General features: G+C 46.5%; 1 protein-coding gene across 2 annotated transcripts in view; it reads right to left on the bottom strand.

Moving 5' to 3' along the window:
- Window positions 1-4,163: 4,163 nt before the first annotated feature.
- The window catches only part of LOC136633154 (receptor-interacting serine/threonine-protein kinase 4-like), a 44,105-nt gene continuing 27,844 nt past the window's right edge, over window positions 4,164-20,424 (bottom strand). For both annotated transcript variants that reach the window (XM_066608670.1, XM_066608671.1), the window contains exons 7-10: window positions 9,908-9,962; window positions 9,748-9,815; window positions 8,354-8,384; window positions 4,164-6,403 (exon numbers count right to left, since the gene is read on the bottom strand). In XM_066608670.1, coding sequence (XP_066464767.1) covers window positions 6,180-6,403; window positions 8,354-8,384; window positions 9,748-9,815; window positions 9,908-9,962 — 378 coding nt within the window. In that variant the 3' untranslated portion in view covers window positions 4,164-6,179. The remainder of the gene's footprint in view (window positions 6,404-8,353; window positions 8,385-9,747; window positions 9,816-9,907; window positions 9,963-20,424) is intronic.

Raw genomic sequence — 20,424 nt, 5'->3', positions numbered from 1 at the left:
CCAATCAGAGACAGCGCTCAGCTGTCATTCAATGGCTTTGAAATTTTACGATTTCTCAGAGCTGGGAAATCAAGCGATTTCCTCGCAAATGTGAAGCCACCCTAAAGCAATTTGTCAAGTTGATCAGGCTGTCCAAACTACAGGCAACATGTTATAGAGCAGGAGGCGCTGAGCAGATTGATATATAGTTTATGGGAAAAGATTCAGTATACTGTGTGTTTTACTCATTTAACCCTTTTTAGGTTTTCATTTTCATTTTTCTCATCCTTGCCTTGCAAGAGTAATAACTGTTTTATTTTTCTGTCGACATAAAGGGCTCCTGCCCACGGACGGCTATTTGCTGCGGGATTCGCGGCGGGCATCCACACCATGGATCTGCAGCAAATAGCACCCATAGCTTTCTATGGGAAATTAATTTTACATGTACGCTTGCGGAAAACAGTTATGGTTTCCGCAAACGGAAGAACAAACGTTGCATGCTCCATTTTTTCGTGGAATCCACATGGACGGCTTCCATTCAAATCAATGGAAACCATCCGATCCGCAGCCCTTTCGCAATCACATTGCTGGGTGAGGACGCCAGAAAAGCAGTAGTTAAAAAAAAATCTGTACTGCACATGTCGGACGGCATTCCATGTTGACCATACGCAGTATAGAAGAAAAAGAAAAGTGACCGGTGTCTATTTATTTGTATAAACTAGATCTATTATGCAGCTGTAGTGATTTAACTCTGTAGAGGTTAATGGCCACACAATTTCATTAGGGTAATTGCTGGGCAATGGTATGGTGAAAGATGTGTGCTATAATGTTAGCCTAATGAAAAAGCTCTTCTGCAGCCTCTTAAAGGTTAAAAGCACATTGCTATACTGTAAGACTGAAGAACTGCATCCACTTTGGGTTTTTCCCCAGCCCTCCCCCACCCTCAAATTCTGAGACAAAGAATCTGCTTTTTGCCTGACCACATGTTGAGGAGACTTGTACACTGGACCTGAGAGGGGTGTCGGGAAGGGCAGGCGATTCTATATGGCCCAACGAATGAAAACCTATATATGTTATTGATTTAATATGTTATACGCCCATAAAGGGCAGGTATTATGTGTTTCAATAAAAGTGAGGGTCTGAGCAATGTACGCCCAGACCTAGTTTAGACCCGAGACCTATAGCTTGTGTCTGACTGGTTATTGCAAGGTGTGCACATGCCATACTACATAATGAGGAAGCTACAGAATACCCCGAAACCTGCTGGAGAAACAGGTATCCAGTACAGTGGTGGGGCGGCCCAGGAACATCAGTTGGGGGATTCAAATGCCGCTGTCAGAATTGATGGCGGAATTCAAAGGGTTAACAGCTCGAATGGGCCGCATGACTTATTAGAGCTGTTGTGGTAGGGTGTTGGCTGTAAACAGCTGACACCCGTATTGTATGTAACGAGATCACCCCGCGATCTCTCTACATACATACTCTGAAGCTGCAGGATGTAACTGTATGTCCTGTGGGTTAAAGGGTTAATGTTAATGAATTACAAACTGTTTTAGTAAAAAGAAAAATACTTTTTGGCATCAGATTCAGAGTCCCATAGCTTTTCTATTTTTGCGTCAATGGCGCTGTGTGAGTGTTTATTTTTTTGCGGGAGGCAGGGTGTGCATAATAACGCAGTTTTGGCAGTATGCATTGTATTTTATGGTTTAGTATACATTGTATTTTATGGCGTTCACTATGGAGTGAGATCAAAAATATGGTGCTCAGATAGTCTGGCTTTTTCAGACAAGGTGCTGTTAATTAAACATTTTTTTTAATTTTTTTTGACATTTTTGTGGGGAAAATACTTTTTAAATGTTTTAATTTAATTTTTACAAATTATATTTTATTTAAATTTTCCATTTTTTGTAATCCCCTTGAGGGACTTGAACTTCCAATCATTTCATTGCTTCTTAATACTTTATGTATAGATTGTATTTTGCAGTAGATTTTATTTTCCACTTTTCCATGACAGGGCTTAATAAAGTTAAAGACATAGCAACCCTGAAAGCCGTGGCAACCATCACCCCCTCCCCTCGGCTGGCAGTTTACAGGCCGCACTCAGGATTACTGTGATTGGAGGTAGGCAGGTTGGAACGATCCCCGCCCAGCTGTGTAAAAGCACAGAAACAACTATTGCTGGGAGGACCTGACAGAGGACATCTGCGCCAGACTGGTCGTCCCGTAGAAAACTGCCCTTACAATTTTTTTTCAAGTTTCAGCACATTACATGATAGATAAAAACAAAAAAAGGTGCAATTTGCAGCATAAAAAAATGGCAGTGATTAACTCCCCACAAGTGCCCAGAGAAGGCAAAGAGCGACCAGGAGGGCATGTGATCTGCAGGCCCCGCCCACCCAACTTGGAACTTACTTGCTGTCTCTCAGGGATTTCTTCAGGGCGATGTCCATCCCCAGCTTGTCGCTGCGCCCCCGGGGCACAAGCCCCAAACCCCCAATGCCCACTGTTACTACTGGGGGCCGCTACAGGCTGTCACTGTTACTACTGGGGGCTGAGACAGGTCCCTGGGTGGCAGAGGCTGCATGTAGTGCAGTCTGCGTTCAATGCCGCGTCTCCTGCCAGTGGCTGCGTCATAAAGGGCGGGAAAGTCCCTGTGTGGCGGACGGATGGCGCGAGCTGCGTGTATATACCGACGCTAAGGATAAAGCGCTGAAATGTTCCCAATGACCGCAGTGTACCTGGAAATACATCCCCTCAGTGGCCATCACTATTCTCTGTGGCTCCATAGCAATACAATTTGTGAGAGAAAAATGGTACATTTCACTCAAATTGCACTGGAAGAAAAGTGTTGCTTACCACTGTCGGGTCTTCCTCACATATGTGCTTTTTTTCCGCGCTTATTGCAGCACTTTCGGTATTATGCTTCCATTGTTTTCAATAGAGCCTTTCGGACAGCCACTCAATCACAGCGCTGGCAAGCCTCACAATTTTTGAGCAGAGCCTGTTCCATTTTCCATCGTTTAGTGCAGGGGTCCCCAACCACCGTTTCTACTGGGGGCCGCTGCGGGATGTCACTGTTACTACTGGGGGCCGCTACGGGCTGTCACTGTTACTACTGGGGGCCGCTGTGGGATGTCACTGATACTACTGGGGGCTGATATAGAGGATACTATTAGTAATAGTGTCCCTTATATCGACCGCGGTTGCAATCGCATTACTGTTGAAGCTACTAAATCCGCCCCCATATAACCAAAGCCCCACACTGCCCTGCCAGGCCATGGAAAAATGGTCGTGCTTGAAGCCGGGCCCTGGTGCAAAATAGGTTGGGGACCACTGGTTTAGTGCACCTCATCAATGATGAGCTGTGCTAAACCCAGCTGTCGGCCACAGGAAGCTGCGGGCAAAAGTGAAATTGCGACGCTTTGCCGAACATCTTTGTCCGTAATTACCGCTGCCGAACGCCTGTGTGAGGGAGGCCTCAGGGCTCATGTCAGCGGGCGTTTTTTCACCGGAATTCAGTTAATGGACTTTTATTCACACACAAGCATGTAGATATGAGAAGTAAATGCTTGCTGTATTTCTTGGTGTATTGTGCAGTGTGAGCCCTACACATTTGTGCAAGCAGTGTATGCAAAGGCTGGCCATACGCATTACATTGTATGAAACAGAGCTGGAAATTTGGAAGAAAAAAAAAAAGACAGTCACACTGCGCGGGAAATAGGTTGCACAAATTGTGTAATGACCTGTCTGGTAGCATGTTTTCCAAGTACTTAGAAGTGTTATTAGCAATAGTGATGTGTGTTGAAATCAGTGATCATATTTCTCTGAAAAGCAGAACTCTACTGCCATACTGAGAACTCTACTACCCTTCTGATACTTCCTTCTTCCTTACTTGATCCTCTGCAGCTGCTGTATTTTCATCATCAAAAAATAAATGTTTGTATTTAGTAGGCTACATTTAAGAAGAAGTACATGACCTTTGGCCCATGCCCTGCCTTAAGGTTGGGACGTCGACACAAAAATATCGATAATCGATAGTATCGACTATCGATTAACAAACTATCAATTATTGTAAAATATCAGTGGAAAACTAGCGATATTTCGATATATCGACTTTTTAAAATACTGTATAAAAATAAAACAGGTCAAGGGTTAATAATCAACAAAAAATGTATAGTTTTCTTTTGAAATTTTAAACTGTTGAATTTATTATAACTTTTTATTAATAACATCATGAAAATATATTAAAGCTACAAATGAAAATAAAAAAATACATATGAAACATAATTAAAATTAGGTATATGAAAAGAGGTTTTTCATCATTGGCCCCAATAATCGTTATCCCTTCAAAATGCTCCTTCGAGCAGACAATTTAACCAGCTTTTGAAAACATTCTTTCTGCAGGAACCGAAGTATAGCATCTCCAGATATATATTTTCTACCAAGCTGGTACAAATTGAAGTAGGATTGAGTGTGTGTGCTTGTGGGGCTGCGTGCCCTGAAATTTTTCAAGTTACCTCTGAGGGACCAACGATCTCCATGGAAACTTGTAAACAATAGAGGGCCTAATAACACGAACGCAGTGCCCTGAATGGGGGAGAGGGGGGGGGGAGAGGAGGGGAGAGAGGGGGACTGGGGGAGAGTGGGGGAGTGGGTGAGAGAGAGGGGTTGGGGGCGGAGAGGGAGGGAGAGGGGAGGGGGAGAGAGTGGGAGAGAGGGGGGAAGTGAGGGTGGGAAGGGGGAGAGAGGGGGAGAGAGGGAGAAAAAAAAAAGCTCGAAAACCAGCGGACCACATACAAAAATGCTCAAGTCTCCCATTGTAGTCAATGGGGTTCGTTACTCGAGTAGAGCTCTCAAATTTTACGAAAAGCTCGGCTCAAATAACGAGGACCCGAGAATGTGGCTCATCTCTAACCTTAAAGGGGTTGTCTCGCGAAATCAAGTGGGGTTATACACTTCTGTATGGCCATATTAATGCACTTTGTAATATACATCGTGCATTAAATATGAGCCATACAGAAGTTATTCACTTACCTGCTCCGTTGCTAGCGTCCTCGTCTCCATGGTTCCGTCTAAATTCGCAGCTTGCTTTTTTAGACGCGCTTGCGCAGTCCAGTCTTCTCCTTTCAGCACGAGCCGCTTCAGGGCTGTGTCGCTGTGATGGGGGGGCTGTCGCTGTGCCGGTTACCTGCTGCCTGGCGGTGGGTGACTGTGTGCCGTGGTCGGCCGCGTTCAATCCAGGGGTCCGGTCGGCGGCTGCGGGGCGTCTGGTTGTCAGGGAGACACAGCTGGTAGCGTCTCGGGAGCGCGCACGTCGGACTACAGCAAGCGATGGGAAAAGAGCCGGCGGCCATCTTGGGAAAATTTTTATAAGTTGCTGAAACGCTGGAACTGTAAGTACAAACCAGCTAGAAAAGTCATTTACAGGGGGGCTTAGTAATGTATGCTTAATTAGGGGGACTGGGCAAAAAAAAAAATTCACTGCTTCCTCGAGACAACCCCTTTAAGTCTAAAACTAGTTATGTCACTAAGGCTTTAAAATGCATTTAGGCATTTCTGTTTGGCACAAACAGTATTTATATGAGACATAGATTAAAAATCTACAAAAGTGACATTGTCAGGAGGCTTTTTCCAATTTTAATGTGACTGGTAGGGAGTTAAAGGAGTTGTGTTATGACAGGTTTTACCTGTTATTCAGCAAGTTCAGCTGTGACTTGCCCTGAAGTGTGTTGCAGTGAAGTACATGCATGCATACCTTCACTTACATGCACTTTAATCGGTCCTAGTGAAGTGAATGGAATCGTGGTGCACATGCACAGCCACCGCTGCTACACACTTTCGGACTAGCCTCGGCTAGATGGCAGGTAAAGCTTATCATGAGACAAACCCCTTTAAGATTGTCCCACCAAAGACTACTACAAGGAGTGAGAATGAGGATATCAAATGGGGAAAGTTGGTTGTGAAAAGGGGAGTCCTGGAACGTTCACGTATTTTGAGGGGGCTGGAAGTATCCTGACTTCGAGTCCAAGCTCTATGATAACCACTCTACTTGTCTTCGTGTTGTGTTTTACGGTATACTCCAGACTTATTGGTATATGTTGAGCTTCATGTACAAGGTATTGTAGTGATGTAATGGCTCTTTAAATTGTTTTTTTGAAATTGCGACAGTCAAATAGAATTGTTGCATAATTAAGTCACATTCAAAAGAGCTTCTTGAGAAACTTTAAAATTGCTTCAGGTTTCTCTTGGGACTTTGTGAGTAGGAATTTTCCAGCTATGCTCCCCATGTCCTTCACATTCTGGCTGGCATTCAGTTGCTGGAGTTCATCTTCAGTTAAGATACCCTGGTTATCTAGTTGGTTCACTACTTTTTTATAGTCACCGGAATGCTTGATCACTGTGGCTATGTTTTTCATGAGAAAATCTGAAACAAAGACCAAACATTAGGACATGAGAGAACCATACCTGACATATCCACAAGCCAGCATACAATAGCACACATGACAGGCCTCCTACAACAGCTGGGCCTAGAATCAGACTATACAGCAGTTATCACATTTACTTTGGCGTATTTACCTAAGGCTAATCAAATGACTACTCCGACATCTGCTCCTTTTTTAATCCACTTTGCTCTAAAAACATAATACAGTAACACCTCCCTGAGACAGGTACGATATCTCCAGTTCTTTTTATTTTCTCTGTTAACGTGTTTTAAGTATGTATCTCTTTAAGGATTATGTGACTGTAGTTGGCTCAGTAGAACCAGAAAGGAGGATGGCCAGCACCATCCTGCGGTGGCACAGTCAGTGAGTGGAGAAGATAGTAGACGAATGTGCTAAAGCAAGCTCTACCTCTGAGTGAAGACTGCAGAAAGCTACAAGGTCTGCTGCCATGGTCTGCAGCGGTAAACCAGAGTTCGAAACCACAGGGATTTGAGGGGGATTAGCAGAAGTTTCAAGTCCATCAGTTCTGTCGCACTTTGTTTGCCTATAAAGCTGTTACATTGTACCACAGGGCTGGATCCGCTAATTTCTCTGTTCCAAAAAGCCTATGTACTATGGTGTGTAGCCAGGAATTTTTCCGGACCTATTGCCAGAATTAACAAGAATGGGCGCCTCCCTAGGGTTCCCCAGCACTAGTGGCCTGATCATCCCACCAACCTGCAGGCCACAATGCTGAACGCGAACATAGAGTTCGATAAAAGGACCTCATCCCTTTAGCCCATTCCTCATCCTGAAAGGGTGCCCCCTTCTGCCCTCTGTTACACGTGTAAGGGGAAAACAGCTGTTATTGAAATTGTGTGGGACCTTACTCCAAGAACAAAGGGGCCAGTTAGAACCGTGCAGAAAGACAATACACAGAATATAGGAGAGCTGAAAATCTTGTCTAGATGGACTTCTCAGAGGTGGTCTTTTTGGAGAGGTTTCCTTCTATCTGATTTGACTCTTTGGGATACTCTAAGTAGGTAATTAACCTGTTCTACATACTTTCTATGAAGCTTCCCATGAGGGCCTTTTCACATGAGCGGAATACTTTTGGATTCCACAGCTAAAAACACAGAACATTCCACTCCAAAAGCTGCATGTATACATGTAGGTAATGGGAGTAGAAATCCGTAGCAGCAGATTTAGCTGTGTTTTTAGTTGCGGAATGCAGAAATATTCGGCCCATGTGAAAGGGCCTTCAGGGTGTTTACATCTGCCAAATTCACGGCCCAATAAAACAAGCCCCAAGCGACAAGCATTTTGATTTGGTACTTGTTTAATTTTCCTTTATGCAGGCCGAGAATCAACTGTTGAGGACATACTATCATAATTATACGGGCAAACATACAACCGATCAGTGACCATTTTTGTGCTTCTCGAAAGTCACAGTTCATCTGACCGGAAAGCGCTTGCTCGTTCATTTGTGGATTGCAATCTCTCTTTGCACAGCTCAACAATCAAGCTATGCAAAAGGGCTTATAGTCTTGAAATCACATGATTCTCTAGAGTTAAAGAGATTCTTAAAGCACCGTCTCTGGACCCCGACTGGGCAGCGGATCAGGAGCCCGCTGTCAGCACCACAACACATACGGGTACGGACAGAAGCCAGCCAGTGCTGCTAGTTCCAGGCGCAGCTCTTATTAAAATCAATGGGAGCTGCACCTGCAGTTACAAGCATCGGCCACTACACAGGGGTCGGAGTAGCAGTAATGGACCCCAACTGATCAACTCTTGATGATCTTTACTGAGAGGAGGTCATCAATAGTATTTTCCTGAAAAATCCATTTAAATCAGTGATGTCATGAAGGGAACCTGGTATTACATGTTAGATCTTGGTATAAGATGTGATTTGTTTAGCTTATATGCACATAATAAACATTGGTAACAACCTGCTGTCGAAAGCTTATGGTCATCAGGCGCCTGAAAAATAAAGCAAACATTGAATTAGCCTTAGCTGAGACTTCTTTATTAGCACCAGTAGGACACTACTGGTCATCCCCTCTCCCTTCCTGCCTGCTTCATGACTGGTGGTCGTGGACAAACTCCTCTTGACTTCTGGCTACACTCAACTCAGCCCTACCACATCCTCCAGCATACAATTAGTTAACTCCTTTTGGTTTGGGGCACATCCATCTGAATATCTTGCAATAATCTGGGGATCCCTGTATAGACTGGCTATACTGTGCTTGTTAGGTCAGATTTACACAGTCGTATGCAAGTTACATCTGAGAAATCAGGCATAACTTGCATTGGACAGCACATGGACATCCGTTTGTATGCTGTTCAATCTCCATGGACACTGCACATTGTATGTCCTATTCTCGGACTATTAGGACATGCTGCAATTTTTTTCACATAGACTAACAATCCATATATATAAAATAATCCATGTGAATAGCCTCACATGCTGTAATGGGACTGTGTACTGTCTGTGGAATATACAGATAGCTATATTTTTGGGCCATGTGCTATTTAAATTGGCCCTTAGTTAGTGTTTTCGGTTCAGTGTATGTTTCCAGTGACTACTGTAGCTCAAGCCACCTTGCCTTGTTTCTAGTCCATTAGGGTATGTCCAAATAGAAAATCTGTGGCATTTACAGTAGTAGCAAAGTGGATGAGATTTGAAAAATCTCGTCCATATGCTGCAGAAAAAAATTGCTGCAGAATTGAGCTTAATTTTTCTAAAATTTAAATGTTTTTATTACTGGGGTGCTCGAGGGCCCTGTCCATAGATGCTGCAGCCAGCATTAACCAAGACATTTAAGCAGTTAAATATCCATGATCGGTGTAGCTCTGACCACGACTGTTGCTGAAAGTTGTCAACTGTAAAAACCAGCTGATAACCGCCAGGTATGAAGTAGACTCAGCTCTATATCCCTCGGTGACACATGACAGATTTATCCATCATAGATCCTTAAGTGGTTATCAAAAGGTTATCATAAAGTGGTAACTCCATTAAGGGCCAAGTTACACTAGACACTTGTCAGGTGCTTCAGCGAAACGACTCATAATTGCTCCTGTGCTGAGTAAAGATCGCTCATTGAATGGGGGCAGCATTCTGACTTTCCTACTCAATGATAAGATTATGAAGATTCCATCAATACGCCATTGTGATAACAAAAGCATATTAGAAAATAGTTGCAAATACAACTACTAATATAGAAATAGCTGTTCTCCAAGCTCTTCTACTAGCTTATTCACCACATATTTCAGCACACAGTATCCATTGTCTGACATGGAGTACATCTTTGTCTCCATCGTATATCAAATCCATCAAACTCACTTCTGCTCCTTCCTTTTCGACTTGCTGTAGCTTATCTCTGAAGTTGCTTAAATCAAAAGTACTGCTGTCTACAAAAGACATGTAGAAAACATCAGATATAAGTTATTTCAGACACATAAAGGGATACTAATAAATGAGTGATACATCAATAATCACAAACCTGGGACAGAAGACTTAGGATCCGATGATGTGCCATAAACACGATTTTCTGCAGTCTGTTGGGACACGCCAAAGAGCTTAAAAGAAGCATAGGACTGGACAAACATAAAGGTCTTTCTGACAAATAATGACACACAGGGTTAAAGGGGTTGTCCATTTATAAACTACTGATGGCCTACGGTTAGATTAGGCAATCAATAGTAGATTGGTAGGGAATCCACTTTCTAGGACCACTGCTGATTAGCTGTTCACTGGGGCAGTGTGTTCATGCACTGAGCTGATTTCTGCAGCAAGCAGATAGCTCCATTCTCACTACAATGGCCAAACTTGGTATTACAGACAAGGTTCACATCAATGGGAACTTCTGCCTCTAATACTAAGCATGGCCAGTGTGGCGAGAATGGAGCTGCCAGCTTCCTGCAGAAATCATCTCAGTGCATGAGCACACTGGTCTGGTAAACAGATGATCGGAAGGGTTCCCAAGAGGCAGAGCCCTACTGATCTAGCGTGTTCGAGATGCTCGTTACTCGTAACGAGTACCACGCGATGTTCGGGTTACTTTCACTTTCCTCTCTGAGACGTTAGCGCGCTTTTCTGGCCAATTGAAAGACAGGGAAGGCATTACAACTTCCCCCTGCGACGTTCAAGCCCTATACCACCCCCCTGCAGTGAGTGGCTGGGGAGATCAGGTGTCACCCGAGTATAAAAATCGGCCCCTCCCGCGGCTCGCCTCAGATGCGTTGTGAGATAGCTGAGGGACAGTGGTATCGTGTTGGAGCTGCTGTAGGGAGAGTGTTAGGAGTTAGTGTAGGCTTCAAGAACCCCAACGGTCCTTCTTAGGGCCACATCTAACCGTGTGCAGTAGTGTGGAGGCTGCTTTTCGCAGTGTTGAACTTTTTTTTTTTTTGGTATATCGGCCGTGCAGAGCATTGCGCCCTGCAGTAATACTACAGGGACAGAAGTGGTGGTTAGGCAGGGAGAGTGTTAGGAGTGATTGTAGGCTTCAAGAACCCCAACGGTCCTTCTTAGGGCCACATCTAACCGTGTGCAGTAGTGTGGAGGCTGCTTTTTGCAGTGTTGCACATTTTTTTTTTTTTTGGTATATCGGCCGTGCAGAGCATTGCGCCCTGCAGTAATACTCCAGGGATAGAATTGTGTAGGCAGGGCCAGAAGACATATATTATAGATTGAATATACGCAGTGGTCCTTTAGAAAAAAATATTTGAAAAAAATCTATTTGGCCTGCCTGTCACTCTGCTCAGTGTTCTGGGTCTGTGTCTGCTGGGGGTAGTAGTTCTCCAAATAAATACGCAGCCAGCTAAGTGTTACAGCAGGCTTGCGCCAAATTATTTCCTGGCTCTGAAATCACCGGTCTGTTGCAGTTAATAACAGTGCAACACTGCAGTTCCGTGACACACACATCAGGGACAGAATTGTGTAGGCAGGGCCAGAAGACATATTATAGATTGGATATACGCAGTGGTCCTTTAGAAAAAAATATTTGGAAAAAATCTATTTGGCCTGCCTGTCACTCTGCTCAGTGTTCTGGGTCCGTGTCTGCTGGGGGTAGTATTTCTCCAAATAAATACGCAGCCAGCTAAGTGTTACAGCAGGCTTGCGCCAAATTATTTCCTGGCTCTGAAATCACCGGTCTGTTGCAGTTAATAACAGTGCAACACTGCAGTTCCGTGACACACACATCAGGGACAGAATTGTGTAGGCAGGGCCAGAAGACATATTATAGATTGAATATACGCAGTGGTCCTTTAGAAAAAAATATTTGGAAAAAATCTATTTGGCCTGCCTGTCACTCTGCTCAGTGTTCTGGGTCCGTGTCTGCTGGGGGTAGTATTTCTCCAAATAAATACGCAGCCAGCTAAGTGTTACAGCAGGCTTGCGCCAAATTATTTCCTGGCTCTGAAATCACCGGTCTGTTGCAGTTAATAACAGTGCAACACTGCAGTTCCGTCACACAGTCCAGGGACAGAATTGTGTAGGCAGGGACAGAAGACATATATTATAGATTGAATATACGCAGTGGTCCTTTTGAAAAAAATATTTGGAAAAAATCTATTTGGCCTGCCTGTCACTCTGCTCAGTGTTCTGGGTCCGTGTCTGCTGGGGGTAGTAGTTCTCCAAATAAATACGCAGCCAGCTAAGTGTTACAGCAGGCTTGCGCCAAATTATTTCCTGGCGTTCCGTAAGCGAACTCAGCCTCCAACCACAGGCCAATAAGCGGCACATTTAATTACAGCGTTGTGTTTCTGCATTCCTGGTAGTACAGCATGCTGAAGGGTAGGGGTAGGCCTAGAGGACGTGGGCGCGGCCGAGGAAGCGGAGGCCCTAGTCCGGGTGTGGGCACAGGCCGAGCTCCTGATCCAGGTGTATCGCAGCCGACTGCTGCGGGATTAGGAGAGAGGCACATTTCTGGCGTCCCCACATTCATAGCACATTTAATGGGTCCACAGGGTAGACCTTTATTAGAAAATGAGCAGTGTGAGCAGGTCCTGTCATGGATGGCAGAAAGTGCTTCCAGCAACCTATCGTCCACCCAGAGTTCTGCGCCGTCCACTGCTGCAACTCTGAATCCTCTGGCTGCTGCTCCTCCTTCCTCCCAGCCTCCTCACTCCATGAAAATGAGACATTCTGAGGAGCGGGCAGACTCCCAGGAACTGTTCTCGGGCCCCTGCTCAGATTGGGCAGCAGTGGTTCCTCTCCCACCAGAGGAGTTTATCGTGACTGATGCCCAACCATTGCAAAGTTCCCGGGGTCCGGGGATGAGGCTGGGGACTTCCGGCAACTGTCTCAAGACCTTTCAGTGGGTGAGGAGGCCGATGATGATGAGACACAGTTGTCTATCAGTGAGGTAGTAGTAAGGGCATTAAGTCCGAGGGAGGAGCGCACCGATGATTCTGAGGAAGAGCAGCAGGACAATGAGGTGACTGACCCCACCTGGTTTGCTACGCCTACTGAGGACAGGTCTTCAGAGCGGGAGGCAAGGGCAGCAGCAGGGCAGGTTGGAAGAGGCAGTGCGGTGGCCAGGGGTAGAGGCAGGGCCAGACCGAATAATCCACCAACTGTTTCCCAAAGCGCCCCCTCGCGCCATGCCACCCTGCAGAGGCCGAGGTGCTCAAAGGTCTGGCAGTTTTTCACTGAGAGTGCAGACGACCGACGAACAGTGGTGTGCAACCTTTGTCGCGCCAAGATCAGCCGGGGAGCCACCACCACCAGCCTCACCACCACCAGCATGCGCAGCCATATGATGGCCAAGCACCCCACAAGGTGGGACGAAGGCCGTTCACCGCCTCCGGCTTGCACCGCTGCCTCTCCCCCTGTGCCCCAACCTGCCACTGAGATCCAACCCCGCTCTGAGGACACAGGCACTACCGTCTCCTGGCCTGCACCCACACCCTCACCTCCGCTGTCCTCGGCCCCATCCAGCAATGTCTGTCAGCGTAGCGTCCAGCCGTCGCTAGCGCAAGTGTTGGAGCGCAAGCGCAAGTACGCCGCCACGCACCCGCACGCTCAAGCGTTAAACGTGCACGTAGCCAAATTTATCAGCCTGGAGATGCTGCCGTATAGGGTTGTGGAAACGGAGTCCTTCAAAAGTATGATGGCGGCAGCGGCCCCGCGCTACTCAGTTCCCAGTCGCCACTACTTTTCCCGATGTGCCGTCCCAGCCCTACACGACCACGTCTCCCGCAACATTGTACGCGCCCTCACCAACGCGGTTACTGCCAAGGTCCACTTAACGGACACGTGGACAAGCACAGGCGGGCAGGGCCACTATATCTCCCTGACGGCACATTGGGTGAATTTAGTGGAGGCTGGGACAGAGTCAGAGCCTGGGACCGCTCACGTCCTACCCACCCCCAGAATTGCGGGCCACAGCTCGGTGGTGGTATCTGCGGCGGTGTATGCTTCCTCCACTAAACCACCCTCCTCCTCCTCCTCCTCCTCCTCCTCCAACGCAACCTCTGTCTCGCAATCAAGATGTGTCAGCAGCAGCAGCACGTCGGCAGCAGTCGGTGTCACGCGTCGTGGCAGCACAGCGGTGGGCAAGCGTCAGCAGGCCGTGCTGAAACTACTCAGCTTAGGAGATAGGAGGCACACGGCCCACGAACTGCTGCAGCGGCTTGCGCCGCTGAGCCTCCAACCGGGCATGGTCGAGTGTGACAACGGCCGTAACCTGGTGGCGGCTCTGCAGCTCGGCAGCCTCACGCACGTGCCATGCCTGGCCCACGTCTTTAATTTGGTGGTTCAGCGCTTTCTGAAAAGCTACCCACGCTTGTCAGACCTGCTCGGAAAGGTGCGCCGGCTCTGCGCACATTTCCGCAAGTCCCACACGGACGCTGCCACCCTGCGCACCCTGCAACATCGGTTTAATCTGCCAGTGCACCGACTGCTGTGCGACGTGCCCACACGGTGGAACTCTACGCTCCACATGTTGGCCAGGCTCTATGAGCAGCGTAGAGCTATAGTGGAATACCAACTCCAACATGGGCGGCGCAGTGGGAGTCAGCCTCCTCAATTATTTTCAGAAGAGTGGGCCTGGTTGGCCGACATCTGCCAGGTCCTTCGAAACTTTGAGGAGTCTACCCAGGTGGTGAGCGGCGATGCTGCAATCATTAGCGTCACCATTCCTCTTTTATGCCTCTTGAGAAGTTCCCTGCAAAGCATAAAGGCAGACGCTTTGCACTCGGAAACAGAGCCGGGGGAAGACAGTATGTCGCTGGATAGTCAGAGCACCCTCCTGTCTATATCTCAGCGCGGTGAGGAGGAGGAGGAGGAGGAGGAGGAAGATGAGGAGGAGGGGGAAGACACAGCTTGGCCCACTGGTGAGGGTACATATGCTGCTGGCCTGTCATCCTTTCAGCGTGTATGGCCTGAGGAGGAGAAGGAGGAGGAGGAGGAGGAGGATCCTGAAAGTGATCTTCCTAGTGAGGACAGCCATGTGTTGCGTACAGGTACCCTGGCACACATGGCTGACTTCATGTTAGGATGCCTTTCTCGTGACCCTCGAGTTACACGCATTCTGGCCACTACGGATTACTGGGTGTACACATTGCTCGACCCACGGTATAAGGAGAACCTTTCCACTCTCATACCCGAAGAGGAAAGGGGTTCGAGAGTGTTGCTATACCACAGGACCCTGGCGGACAAACTGAGGGTAAAATTCCCATACGACAGCGCTAGTGGCCGAAGGCGCAGTTCCGAGGGCCAGGTAGCAGGGGAGGCGCGGAGATCAGGCAGCATGTACAGCACAGGCAGGCCAACACTCTTTAAGGCCCTTGACAGCTTTATGGCTCCCCAGCAAGACTGTGTCACCGCTCCCCAGTCACGGCTGAGTCGGCGGGAGCACTGTAAAAGGATGGTGAGGGAGTACGTAGCCGATCGCATGACCGTCCTCCGTGACGCCTCTGCCCCCTACAACTACTGGGTGTCGAAGCTGGACACATGGCCTGAACTCGCGCTGTATGCCCTGGAGGTGCTTGCTTGTCCTGCGGCTAGCGTCTTGTCAGAGAGGGTGTTTAGTGCGGCTGGGGGAATCATCACAGATAAGCGTACCCGCCTGTCAACCGACAGTGCCGACAGGCTAACACTCATCAAGATGAACAAAGCCTGGATTTCCCCAGACTTCTCTTCTCCACCAGCGGACAGCAGCGATACCTAAGCAATAGGTAGGCTGCACCCGCGGATGGAAGCATCGTTCTGTATCCCCATCAAAAACGGGGACCTTTTCGCTTCATCAATCTGTGTATAATATTCCTCCTCCTCCTCCTGCTCCTCCTCCTGAAACCTCACATAATCACGCCGAACGGGCAATTTTTCTTAGGCCCACAAGGCTCAGTCATATAATTTTTCTAAACAATTTTTATACGTTTCAATGCTCATTAAAGCGTTGAAACTTTCACCTCCACCAATTTTTATTTTAACTGGGCTGCCTCCTGGCCTAGTTACCAATTAAGCCACATTAACCAAAGCTATTAATGGGTTTCACCTGCCCTCTTGGTTGGCCATGGTCAATTTTTCTGATGTACATTAGTACTGTTGATGCAGCAATTTTTGTGGGCCCTCGCCTACAGTGTAATCAAATGAATTTTTAGCCCACCTGCATTACAGCTGACGTTACATCCGCTGTGTTGGGCAATGCAATGGGATATTTTTATGTACCGTCGGTGGGTTCCAGGGAGCCACCCATGCTGTGGGTCCACAGGGAGTTGTAAATGCATCTGTTTCCACTTCTAAAGAACCCCAGTCTGACTGGGAGTGTGGGCCGAAGCCCACCTGCATTAAACATGACAATACTACCTCAGCTGTGATGGGCAATGCAATGGGATATTTTTATGTACCGCCGGTGGGTTCCAGGGAGCCACCCATGCTGTGGGTGCACACGGAATTCCCATTGCGGAGTTGTACCTGCCTGTGACTATTTATAAAAAAACGCGGTCTGACTGGGGCGTGCAGACACCTTGACAGGATGAATAGTGTGTGGCACATAGGTTCCCCATTGCTATGCCCACGTGTGCAGCTCCAGATGGAGGTGGCACAGGATTGGATTTCTCATTGCTTCTGTACTGCATTGTGGGCTATCGCCCCTTTTAAAGAGGGTCGCTGCCTAGCCGTGCCAACCCTCTGCAGTGTGTGCCTGCTTTTCCTGTGGCAGACGCACTTATAAATAGACATGAGGGTGGCGTGGCATGAGGGCAGCTGAAGGCTGGGCAGGGACAATTTGGTGTGCGCTGTGGACACTGGGTCGTGGGGGGGGGGGGAATTGGCAGCATGTAACCCAGGAGAAGTGGCAGCGGAGTGTCATGCAGGCAGTGATTGTGCTTTGTTGGAGGTAGTGTGGTGCTTAGCTAAGGTATGCATTGCTAATGAGGGCTTTTCAGAAGTAAAAATTGTTGGGAGGGGGGGGGCCCACTCTTGCCGCTATTGTGGCTTAATAGTGGGACCTGGGAACTTGAGATGCAGCCCAACATGTAGCCCCTCGCCTGCCCTATCCGTTTCTGTGTCGTTCCCATCACTTTCTTGAATTGCCCAGATTTTCACAAATGAAAACCTTAGCGAGCATTGGCGATATACAAAAATGCTCGAGTCGCCCATTGACTTCAATGGGGTTCGTTACTCGAAACGAACCCTCGAGCATCGCAAAAAATTCGTCTCGAGTAACGAGCACCCGAGCATTTTGGTTCTCGCTCATCTCTATTATTTATTGGAAACATTAGTTCCAGTCATCTATTTAAATTTATTGCATTATAATATTCAGAGGTATCTGGAAGCCCCACTCCTCCCCACTGTCTTCTTTTAATCATTAGAGAGTACGCAAGTCTGGGTCTTTTATATTTCCAAAAGAAACTTGAGAAAAGTGAATTTAATTTTTTGAAGAAGGATTTTGGTATGTGAATTGGTAACATTTGCAATTTGTAAAGAATCTTGGGTAATATGTAGGTTTTGATGAGATTTTTTTCTCCCAAACCATGATATAATAGGGATATTATATGAGGATAGTAAAGATGCTATCTCCGTTAATAGAGGGAGAAAATTGAATTCAAATAATTTTGAGAGGTCATTTGTTATTTTTATACCTAAGTAGTCAATATACTGATCTGCCCAAGTATACGGGGTGTTGCCTTTTATTTCTGCTACTCTGTGCTGGGGTAGAGAGACGTTTAGTATGACCGATTTGCTTTTATTAACTTTTAGATTGGAGAGGTCGCCATAGGTGTCTAGCAACTGGTTTAAGCTGGGTATGCCCTGCTGAGGGTTTGAAATCAGAAATAGGATATCTCTTTTAAAATGGCTATTCAGTGTTTATAGACCTATACATCTCTGTATAGAAGCAGAACTGCAGGATCAAACCCTATGTAGTCTGATCCTGCAGTTATACTTTCTTCCATCTGCCCATTACTTTTTTTCAAACCTGGTAAATGTAAATTAGCAAAATGTAGGCCAAATACACATGGACGGGTTGGATTTCGCAAGCAGATTTTTGCCACGGAAGACCTGCGGATAAATGTTAAAAATGATTGTGATGTATCGCAGAATAGTCTTTTTTCTGCGTGGATTTTCACGGATGCACAGGAAAAAAAACACGGGCACACTCCCAGCCCTTAGAAAGCTGCCTATCCCTTGGAAAACGCCTATAAAAAGAAAAACGTCCAGTCAAGTCTCTTCGTCCTATGTGTGCATCAGCTTTTTAGCAAAAGATGCCTTTCGATGATGAAGAAACGATGCTGGCATGGCTGATCTTCAGCACCTTTTTTTTCACATTCTACACTAACGACCTTGGAGAAGAAGAGACAACCAAGAAAAGGAGGAGGTTCTAGGTACACCCCATTGTTTCACAGCGATGTTCCAAAAGGTCACTCCTACAGCCTGAACTGTGTGCTCACCTGGAGAAGTTCCTGCCTTCAGCCACACATCAGTTGAAGCGATTGACCAGCTGCTTGAGGTGTTGTGGCCCGGACTAAACTTTGCCAATACCAACATGAGGCGTAGTATCTCACCCGAGGAGCGTTTGCTGGTCACCCTGTGGTTCTACCAGTGTTGTCTTTGCCGTTTTGTTCCCAGTTTGCTTGAGGGGTTTTCCTTCTGGTTGTGGAGTATCGTAAATATTTGTGTATGCATGTTCCGTGATTCTCTGTTGCCTACTATGCTTTTAACTTTGTTCATGTTGTTTCTTTGTGTTCCTGTATTCTCTCTTTCCTATCAAATGGTGTTTCCTTGTATTTAGGGTGTTCCCTGTTCATATTTGTCCTACACTGCTGTTCTCTTTGTTCGTCATTAGTTTCTGAGCATTCCCAAATCATGGTGTTTCCTGTGTTCTTTTTAATGTCTACATATTTTAATATGCATGTTCCTTCATCCTCTTCTCTGTACCATGCTTTTCCCTTTGTTCTGCATGAATGTCTAAATAAATACTTTTTTCTGTGGTGTCATTCTAGTTTCCTCGCCACCGGGAACTCGTTTGCATCTCTGATGTTTCAGTGACTTTGGGGGCATACTACCATCAGTGGGGTCGTCAGGAGGACCTGCAGCATCATTTGGGTGCATCTGAAGGGGTCCATCATGCCGCCTCCCTCTGTACAGCAATGGTTGGACATCGCTGCCGGTTTTGAAGCAGAGTCACAGTTCACTTACTTCGTCAGGGCCCTGGATAGTAAGCACATCTTTGTGAAGAAACTGCCGCACTCAGGGTCCCAATATTTTAACTACAAACAGTAATGTTCGGTAGTCCGGTTGGCAGTAGCTGACAGTGACTACTGATTTGTACTGGTTGATATTAGGGCCTATGGAAGCACTGCGGATGCACACATCTTCAGGGCTTCCAGGCACGATAATACTTATGGAGCTCCAATTTGTGCGGAACGGTGGCAGATGCCCACTCCTCGCCGTAGACAAAAGCTGCAAGCTGCTCCCATGAACGCTCTTTTTTATGTCTATCTGCATAGTCATCTAAGTTGCTGTCCCAGATGGCCAGGAAATATTGCATTTGCACAATCAATTTGCCCATGTCTAGCATGACTGTAAATTCTCTCTGACTTGTCTTCTTCCAGTTTACTGTGGTTTCACTGCCTCTTCCCCGCCTCCCCTATTCTGATGTATCCATTTACAAAATCACAATAAATCCGCAGTGCAATTGCGAATTCTTTGCGATAAAAACGCTTCCATTGACTTCAAAGGAAGCCTCCCGCTCGTGGATCACAGCAAATCATGGCATGCCACGATTTGTCATCCGCAAGTGGAAAATCGCAATCGATTTCCGCTCGTGTACAGGTGGCTGCGTTTTTCTTGAGAGTCCTATAGGAAGTAATTCCTGCGTGATCCGCAGGCAGATTCTCGCCGCGGATTGGCAGTGCAAATCCGCCCATGTGCATTTGGCCATAGAAGATGGCTGGAAGGCAGTAGGACTGCAGGATCACACTACACAGGATTTATTTGTAGTCTGTTACCATGAAGATGCACCGATCTGCATAAAAGCTGTAGCAGAAAATGGTAAGAAATGTTAATCCAGACTATTTTCACAGTTTCTTTATTCTAGATCCACCGGGACAATACAAAATATGAATAAGACGTGGTTTGAGATCTATCATATTGAGAAGATACAGGTCCATAATAAATAAAAAATCTGTCTCAAAATGGCCGCTAGATACAAAATGGAGCATTATAAGATGTAAATAAGCTTGTGCGTAGTAAAACAATAATTCAAAGTAGAAATAAGTTTAGAGCAGAAGGTACGGTACAGTGTTTCATGACATCTGTTTCTATTCTTCCGAGATAACAAGTCTGGATGTCTGATGTGTAGTTGTTATCAGAAGAAGCTCTCCCACACGCCTCCATTCGTAGATTTGGACAAAAGAACTGACTGTGCTAACAAGATACTACGGCCGTTTGAATCACAAGGGAAGCTCCAGACACGCAGGATAAACAGATATTTTGAAGGACATTTAATATATTCTCACGCTATGCTATTGCTGAACAATGCATGATTCTTAATGTTTGTCTAACCCAATG

This window comes from Eleutherodactylus coqui, chromosome 6, assembly GCF_035609145.1.
Source record: "Eleutherodactylus coqui strain aEleCoq1 chromosome 6, aEleCoq1.hap1, whole genome shotgun sequence".
Taxonomy (NCBI): domain Eukaryota; kingdom Metazoa; phylum Chordata; class Amphibia; order Anura; family Eleutherodactylidae; genus Eleutherodactylus; species Eleutherodactylus coqui.
This window is presented reverse-complemented; position numbering and strand designations above follow the sequence as displayed.